Below are 8,803 nucleotides of genomic sequence, written 5' to 3'. Positions count from 1 at the left end.
TTAATTATATTTTAAATTTTCTTTTTTCCTTTTGTACCTTTTTCTCAGGTGCGATTAAATTTATGGACAGTATGTCTTAAATTTTAAAGGGGTTACATACACCTAAGAAGGATAAAAATAGGGGAATATTCGAGAATTTTTTTCGTTTATAAAATTTTACTATATTGAATTATTAATATTTGAAAGTATACACGTTTAACAGCAATTCTAAAACATTTCATTCAAAACTTTTTGAAAATGATGGAAATATGTTGGTTGGGTAAAGTAAATTTTTGGAGACGGCGTTTGCGGTAGCAGAGATATTTTCGTCAATTTTTATTTGAAACAAAAAAAAAAAACGAAATATTTATTTCAAGTAGATGAATAAAATTAGTACTTATCCTAGTCAATTTTGCAAATCTCAATTTTTCAACAAATGACAGTTATTTGAACTCAAAAGTGCTATTGTAGACCTAAACTTTATTCACTTTTTATATTCCAAAAAGGAATTATGAATGATACGAAAAAAATCTGACAAGTACTAGATAATTATATTAAAAATAACTATGCCAAATTTCAGCGAACTCAATTTATTAATCCCCGAGATATTTTTGGTACCGATTATGAAAACACTGTTTCGAGTAAAACACGTTTAAAGTTTCGAATACGGTATATACTTATATGAAATTGTTATTTTGGTAGATAGTTTCCAAATGAGAATGTTTAAATTTTCGTTATTGTTCTGGGTGAACCCTCGCATATAACGTTCCAACAAATTATTATCGGAGAAGTCTTCATAAACGGACTTGATTGCACTCAGAACTTCTGGTGGATCCTGGAAAAACATTTTCATGTTTAGCTTTCCATTATTTATATTCAGCAGTATCTGTTTTTGATTCCCAATTTTCATACGATTCACAATGTGCAGATTTTACAAGAACTATGATATGATTTTTTTCATGAGTGCTTCGGTATGCTTGTACACTTTCTTCAAAATGAAACCATAGGATTTTTTGTTAGATAAATTCGAGTCGTTCTGCCAGTAAAATATATTATAGTAGATTTAGAAGAACAATAGAAAAACGATACGAAAATAAAAGAAAGTGAGATGGCGGTGTTAGCTGCGGTGATTCCTGCGAATCCTGACGCCAAAATAATTTTTCTGGAGAGATTTGAAAAAATTCTCCCTCCCCTACAGCATAAGATAAGATCATTGAAAACTCAGTATGTTACTTATGGGATGTTTAATTTCTTTCGAAAACTTACAACAAGTACTCAAACGTTTTACCATTACATTGTTCAGTAGTTCAGCACTCATATTTAAATAATTATTGCTGATTCTTTTCTTTATGTTATCTATCGAAACAAAAGGTTGAGTATAGTTCGACACGCAAAATTAAAACTTTTCATGCGCATACCTAAGCAAATGAGCGATAAACAGAACATACGCCATTTCCACTACTCTACAGTCTTACACTGTCTTCACTTACGGGAAAATTCTGGTATTAGATAGACAAACGGTTTTTAAGTAGCTGTTGGTAATGTTACGCACTGAGAAAAGAATAGGAAACAAGAAATTCCTGTCTTGATCTCCTACCTGTGTCGGTTCGCAAGATAAACATTTAATAGCATCTAGGACGTTAATTTCCAAATGATTCGCATACGAAAAACTGATATTGTAAAGAAAACCTCAAAGAGATGTATTGATACTTTTTCAGATTTAAAAAAGTGAAAACTAAACATTTTTTTATTATTATCGAATGGTAAAAATAGTTTTCTGCACTCATCTGTTACCGACTGCTCACGCGAGGCTCGATCGTCGCCTATCGTTAGTCATAGAAGATTAAGTGCGATAGCTTTATCCTATCGTGATTGGTTGACTGTCAGCGAAGACGTTACAAGTTCTTCTCCATCACTCTCTTTCTGATTCTAACTCCTAGAAGTTTCAGTTTTGTGTGATCGATCTATACACCTTATTTTTTTAGCAAACCCCACAAGAAAAAATTATGGGAATTCAAATCAAGTGAACGTGATGGCCAAGGCATTGGACTGTGGGTGTCAAACCATTTTTCTCCATATCTTTCTGTTAAGTATCTTGTCACTATCGGGCGTTATAAACTGATGCCCCATCTTGCTGATAGTATTTTAGACTGCATCGTATTTGTAGCGGAACATTATCCAGCAAGGTGGGCAATATAAATTCCAAGAAATGCCGATATCGTTCACTGTTTAAACTTTAAACTTAGAAATGTTGCTGGAGAAAAAATATGGACTGATAAGGCACATATTAAAGATTCCACACCACACATTGATGTTGCGTCTTAATTATTTGCACTTTTTCGAAGATGCGCATTTTCTACGCACCATGCGTGCTTATTATGCCGATTGAACATTCCATTATTCGTAAAAGTCCTTTCATTTGTCCATAAAATTGTTCGGCCAAAGTTTGCGTTACTTTCCTCATGTCGTAAAAAGAATCGGCAACGTCGCATTCTTCATAAGGCATCTCCGCGTGTAAAATATGTTCTATGAAGTGACGATATGAATGGAAGTTTTGGAACTTGAAAATCCGGGAAACCGAACTCTGACTGATATCACATTTTTTCGCTATGTCTCTTCTTGAAGCAAAAGGATTGAGGTTCACATGTGACAACAATTGTAAATTAATGTTTTCATTTTGTACAACTGGTTTTTTACCATTTTTTTCAGTTTGTTGAAATGAACCATACTCTCGTAAGTTCTTTTCTACTTTTCTGAAGTATGTTCGCTGGGATTGTACCCGATTAGGGTACTTTTATCGTACTTAATGTATACAATAGACTTTTTTTTTTCTTTATAAAAATTATAGCGATACATTTATCAACGGGAATAATTTACCACACCACTCGAAACTGTATGGTTACTACTTGAATCAGATGTACATTTAAATGTCAAATGATTAAGTTTAAATGTGAGTGCTGAACAACTAAGCAATGTAATGGAAAACGTCAAGAAATGTATAAAAAAAAAATATTGAGAATGTAATGATGAAACGTTTGAGTACTTGCTGTAAGTTTTCGAAAAAAATGAAATATCTCGTAAAGTATTGAGTTTTTAATGACCTTACCTTATACCTTTTATTCGCAGAATCACTCGCAGAATTACTTTATGCTAAAAAAATTCGTGCATTAAAGAAAATGTGCCATAGGATACTACAGCTTGTTAAACGGTGCAAAATTTTCCTGTACGATTTTCTTCTAAGTTAAATTGGAACAAAGCTATAGCCTGGCCATTTGTTACAATCTTACTTACAATCTCGTTTACACCTTTCAATCTCTCACTAGCTGTACTCGTGCTTATTGCCTCTTCTTTCGCTTGAAATTTATTTTTTAGAAGTATCTTCATCTTTCTTACATTCTTTCTAAGTTGCTCGGAGAGATGTAGCTCTCGTGAATTTGCCCTGCGTTCCATTGTTTCAACTTTTGCGACCGCAGTCACTAATTCAAAGCAAGTGCCCAAGCTGAAGAAGTGTTGTATTCTCTAATTCTCAAGATATTCCAGAAATTACATATGTTTTCAACCTCCAATTTTGATAGTTTTTTTCACCCCTTCAATATATGTAGATGATTGCCGATAAAAAAAATACATATCAAATATTTTTTCGTAAACCATCTTCCATATAAGTTTTATTAAAATCGGTGTGTGTGAGTTTAATATGTCCCCTTGTCAGTAACCATATACTTTTATTTTGTATAATTGGTGATACAAAGATACACAATTATTATATTATACAGCATTCGTAATAGTGCACCAATAATGTTCTAGTTAATGGTAAATATTTAATTATTTTTTCAGGTGGTGGGTTTTATAGGGCATATTGCCCTCAATACTATGGTACACCACCACAGTACCCAGATCTGTGTTATCCACCAACATATTCTCATCCGCATACTCATCCACCGCCTTATTACAAATATGCACCAACTTATAGAAGGTAAAACATTTTTGTCATAGTATCTCGGATGATCTTAATTACATTTTATAGGGAAGATTTTTATCATCTTCTAATGTTCTGTAAAAAGGTATTTTTTCAGGCAGTATTATGGGTATCAGGAATCCGGTGGAGGCAGCGGTCCTGGTAGCGGTGCTACTGCAGGAGGTCCAGCAGTTGTTGATTATCAAGCACCACCACCGCCACCTGGTGACTATCCTTTGCCTCCTTATTATGGAGCATATCCTCCACCACCACCGCCCCCACCTCCACCGCCTAATCCGGCATACTTGCATTCTCAGGGAAGACCTTTTGTAGATCGTAAGTATTATGGCTGGTATATCTTTTTCAATGTTATTTATGTATGTCAAATAGTTTTACCGTTGGATTAGTTTTCTAATTTTTTCAATTGTATATTACATTAGATAATGTTACTTAAAAAGATTAAAGGAATGAATATGTATATTATCGTTGTTTTACCAACGGTTAGATTATACGAAGTAGTAAAAGAATAAGTTATGAGCTAATATTTCATAATTTTATCTTAGATGCAGCCTTCCAGGGTTGTCCATGCCCGATGCAGTCTTGTCCAAAAAACGTGGATACTGGGCCCCTTATTGGTAATGGTAAGGGAGCGCCAGTGGTATCGGGGCCCGGTCTGTCATTGCCGCCCAGTGCTTTGGTAGGTCCGCCCTCGCCGGCGAGGGGGCTAGCCGGGCTAGCGCCACCTCACGGTGCCAATGCCTGGGATACGGATCGCGTCCAACTTAACACTCATCGCAACCTGAATCAGAACCAACCCTCGGTCCCTCCGTCACACAATTTAGTCGGTGGACATAATCGCCCACAAAATTCGGATTGTAAGAATAAGGTTTGTGTTCTACTCTTAGTACTTTTTAAGTTTATAGTGGTTTGTTAGTGGAAGGAGGAGAGAGAGAAATAGAGGAAGAGAGAGGTGGAAAGGCAAGTGTGTTTTGTGTTGAGCTTTCTGCTGTAGTGTTATGTCCATTGTGTAGTCTGAGGCGTCTATGGCAAGGGTTAATTGAGCTAGTGGTAGCTAGTTGAGCTTGAGGTAGTGGATGATTCAGTCTATTGACGAGTTCTTTCGTGGTGGTAGTCCTTTCAGCATTTCGGTCAGAGGTATCTGAAGCTCTATTACTTTCGAGAGAAAACGCCTGTAGAAATTGATCATTCAGGATCGTTCGTTTATGTTGCCAGGATGACTTGTATCGACTATAGAAGTTTGTTGAAACACAGGAAGCTTAGGAAGTTGTCTGGTACAGGTTTACCTATGAGGTTTCGAATACTGGTCTCTTATTCTTTCGTGTTAGAATAGTTGCGAATCTTCTATTCACGCGATACGATAGTCGGGTGATTATCTTGTCTTTCTGGCTGGAGGGACCAAAATGTCGGTTTATCTGGTCAAAATGATGAAACGCATTCTAAAGCGACTGATCAAGTTCATGGGGAATATCGCTGGATGCTGCGAAGTTGGTAGTCATTGCATGGAACAGTGACTTTAGTACAACGGTTACTGTGTAAAGATAACACCTTCTTACTGTACTTGAATTGGTATTCACTACACAGCTAATTGCGTTCACTACACAGGAAGTGGCCACACTTCAGGATAAGCCCACTTTATGGCGATTTGTTAGTGGAAGGAGGAAAGTGGTAGATAGAGAAAGAGTAAGGACAGGCAGAATAGGAAGGAGGAAGGGGAAGCCTGTTTTGGCCAGGAAACCCCTAGTGGACTCGACAGTAAGGCTATCTAGGAGATACGTAGACGCGAGAGATAGTTAGGTTTGGATCAGAGATTGTATATGTATGAATAAAAGGTTAGGTGAGGATTTATAAGAAAGATTGGTGTTTTGCTAATTAGTCCCTCTGGTGGTGAAGTGTAGGAGGTACCACCACATGTTAAATCATGCTATCTTATCTATTTTATCTAGTTCTGTATTATTCATGTAATTCGGTAATCGCTCATTTGTTATTCTAGAATTATGTCTCTTGCATTATTATGGAAGTAAAGAACATAATGTAGAAATTAATAGATTTTAAGGTACCTTATTGTATTTAATATCTGTGATTTAAGTTGAATGTGTTATTAAGTAATGTATTAAGTTGTTTTTATTGTTATATGTATTTTAATGTACATTTAATAAAAATAAAAATCACAACATTCATGTTAACTATTTTAACAATTTTTATATATCTAAAACAGATATACTGATATTCTGATTCTATAACTATGTGATTCTTTTAGGATGAAAAAGATTGTGCAGAGGACAAGCTACAAAAGTGTGGGTGTCAGAAACATGCCTGTACTTCAACCTGTGAAGTTAAAATGGAAACTCTTTCACCTACTGAAAAGCTAGCAGTGACAACCTGTCCAAGTAACAAATTTCACAACTTTAAATTGGAAAATAATAATGTGAAATGTGAATCTTGCAGTGTGGAAATGGGCGATAATTTATCCTGTGTTGCAAACTGTAATGTTAAGTGCGAATCAGATTACAAGTGTGATATAATGAAATGTGAACAATGTATGAAAGAGAGAAATCTAGAAATTGACAAGGATTCTGGGATATTACTTGATGATAAATTAGATACAGATCCAGATGTTAAGGAAGAATTGAGTGATGTTGTTGCAATTGACAATGAAAATTGGAAAAAGCCAGATTATGAGCCAACAGTTCAAGAAACCATTGAAGAAACTGTGGAACAGGAAAGTATAAAAAAGACAGAAACAGAGCAAGAGTATTCAAAGTGTCAAAAAGTATCAAAAAGGAAGTTATCTTTAGATAGTTTATCTGATAGCAGAAAAAAGAGGAAAGTCAGTAAAAGGACTCTTTCTGTTGGCTCTTCACAAGATCTTAATAATAGTAATTTTGCAACAAAAATTTCTATACCAATCTCATCTCTTATAAAAAAGATTGATAACAATGCTGATGAATGTGTTTTAAAGAAAAAGCACTCTAAAAAAGATAATCAGAATCAAAAACGCAAAATAGAGAATTCAAATTTTTCTGAAAATACAATAAAGAAGTCAAAGACTTCTAAGCAGAGTACAAGTAATCATATTCCAAATTGTTTAAAACATGCTGCCAGTGATAATTCTATTATGGAAACTATTAACAATGTTATTCAACAAAGCTTGCAGATGACACAGAAAAAAGATCGTAAAAATAAAAATGTTGAAAAATCAGAAAAAGCAAAGCAGGAAACGAACCTATTATCAGCTGTAAAAAAAGTAGTTAAAAAAGTTGATCTGGTAAAAGAATTGGCATCAATGAAATTTTCAAAGGTAATTGCAAAAAATGGCCAATCTAAAAATAAAACAGAAATACGAACAAAATCAAAAACACAGGAGAAAAATAAATGTAAAGGAAAAGGTAAATCCAAAGCACAGGAAGCAAAGACGAAAGATAATAAAAAACAGGATAGTATAACAAAATTTAAAGCAAATGAGATTCAGGAATCCGCAAAGAAGTCAACTTCGATTAAAAAGAAGCGAAAAAATGTGAAGAAAGCACCTATCAAAAAATCTAACTCAAAAATTGAAGATTGTTTAGTAGGAAATGAGAATTTAATATTAACTAGAAAAACATTTTTAAAACCCAAGTGGAGTAATGGTTGGAGTTGGGAAGGCGATCCATTTGAAGCCAAAGTTTATTTAACGGTAAAAATTTAACTAACAAATTTTTTCTTGATACTAGTACCCCGAGTTATTAGTATAAAATATATTGGACTGCGAATAGTTAAATGCTACATGTATCTCTAAATAATGTTTCTATTTATTATTTCTAGAACGAAGAGTCCGCGATACGTCGATGTTATGCGAGCATGAAACATGAAAGTGGTGATGTATTAAGACCTCGTGATTGCGTTTTATTAAAAAGTGGTCCACGAAAAGCAGATTTACCATTCGTAGCAAAAATTGCCGCCTTATGGGAAAATCCAGATGACGGTTTGTTCCTTATAGAATTTTTCACCATAGTGAAACAAACTTAAAATAAAAACGGGGTTCGTTACAGGTGAAATGATGTTTTCCTTGCTATGGTACTACAGACCCGAACATACCGAGCAAGGTAGAACTCAGTATGATACTGAAGACGAAGTCTTCGCTTCACGGCATCGGGATGCAAACAGTGTTGCTTGTATAGAAGATAAATGTTATATTTTGACATTCAATGAATATTGTCGGTGAGTTTTAAATGAAGTAACAATATAAAAATATAGAAGCAGAATTTATTTTTTATCATAGCTTAGAAGGTTATTAGTAATTACTTCAGTAGAGTAGTTAAATATAGCATAGAAAATGGCATATCAGACCTTAAACGATTAAATGTCATAATAATATGATTATTGCTATAATTTAAAGGTATCGTAAAAATTTACGAAGAATTGAAGAGGGGTTAGAAAGTCCCGGTTTAATAGTTCCACCCGGAGATCAATTATATCCAAGAGAAAATCGACAACCTCCGATACCAGTGCCCTCAGATATGGTCCTGTTTTGTCGACGCGTTTATGATTATCGCGGTAAAAAGCTTGTTAAGAATCCTGGATGACTCGATTTTTTATAAAGCACTTTGAACAGGAACCAGTGGAATGCACAAAGTTTGCAACATAAATTGAAACTGGACGTAGGTCTCCCTTCAAGCGTTATTATATATTGATCAATTTATTTTGATTTTACAAATGAATGGAAGTTTGATGAATTTTTCCATGATTTTTAAAGCTTTACATCTATAAGAATTTTTCACAGATTCGTCATAATTTTTGTTATGATGACAGGTTACAGTGTAAGTGTAGAGTTTCCTACTTGCATGTTGTCTATTTTATGTAATGGTTCTT

The 8,803-nt window shown here is 34.4% G+C and overlaps 1 protein-coding gene across 3 annotated transcripts in view; it reads left to right on the top strand.

Moving 5' to 3' along the window:
• LOC108574576 overlaps positions 1 to 8,517 on the top strand; it is a 13,115-nt gene extending 4,598 nt beyond the window's left edge. For all 3 annotated transcript variants that reach the window (XM_017937190.1, XM_017937191.1, XM_017937192.1), the window contains exons 6-12: positions 3,814 to 3,952; positions 4,041 to 4,270; positions 4,498 to 4,820; positions 6,213 to 7,628; positions 7,757 to 7,916; positions 7,984 to 8,152; positions 8,331 to 8,517. In XM_017937190.1, the coding sequence (XP_017792679.1) occupies positions 3,814 to 3,952; positions 4,041 to 4,270; positions 4,498 to 4,820; positions 6,213 to 7,628; positions 7,757 to 7,916; positions 7,984 to 8,152; positions 8,331 to 8,517 (2,624 nt within the window). The remainder of the gene's footprint in view (positions 1 to 3,813; positions 3,953 to 4,040; positions 4,271 to 4,497; positions 4,821 to 6,212; positions 7,629 to 7,756; positions 7,917 to 7,983; positions 8,153 to 8,330) is intronic.
• The last annotated feature ends 286 nt before the right edge of the window (positions 8,518 to 8,803 follow it).

Source organism: Habropoda laboriosa, unplaced genomic scaffold (genome assembly GCF_001263275.1).
Source record: "Habropoda laboriosa isolate 0110345459 unplaced genomic scaffold, ASM126327v1 scaffold175, whole genome shotgun sequence".
In the NCBI taxonomy this organism is placed as follows: domain Eukaryota; kingdom Metazoa; phylum Arthropoda; class Insecta; order Hymenoptera; family Apidae; genus Habropoda; species Habropoda laboriosa.
Note: the sequence above shows the minus strand (reverse complement) of the source record. Positions and strands in the feature narration are given on the sequence as shown.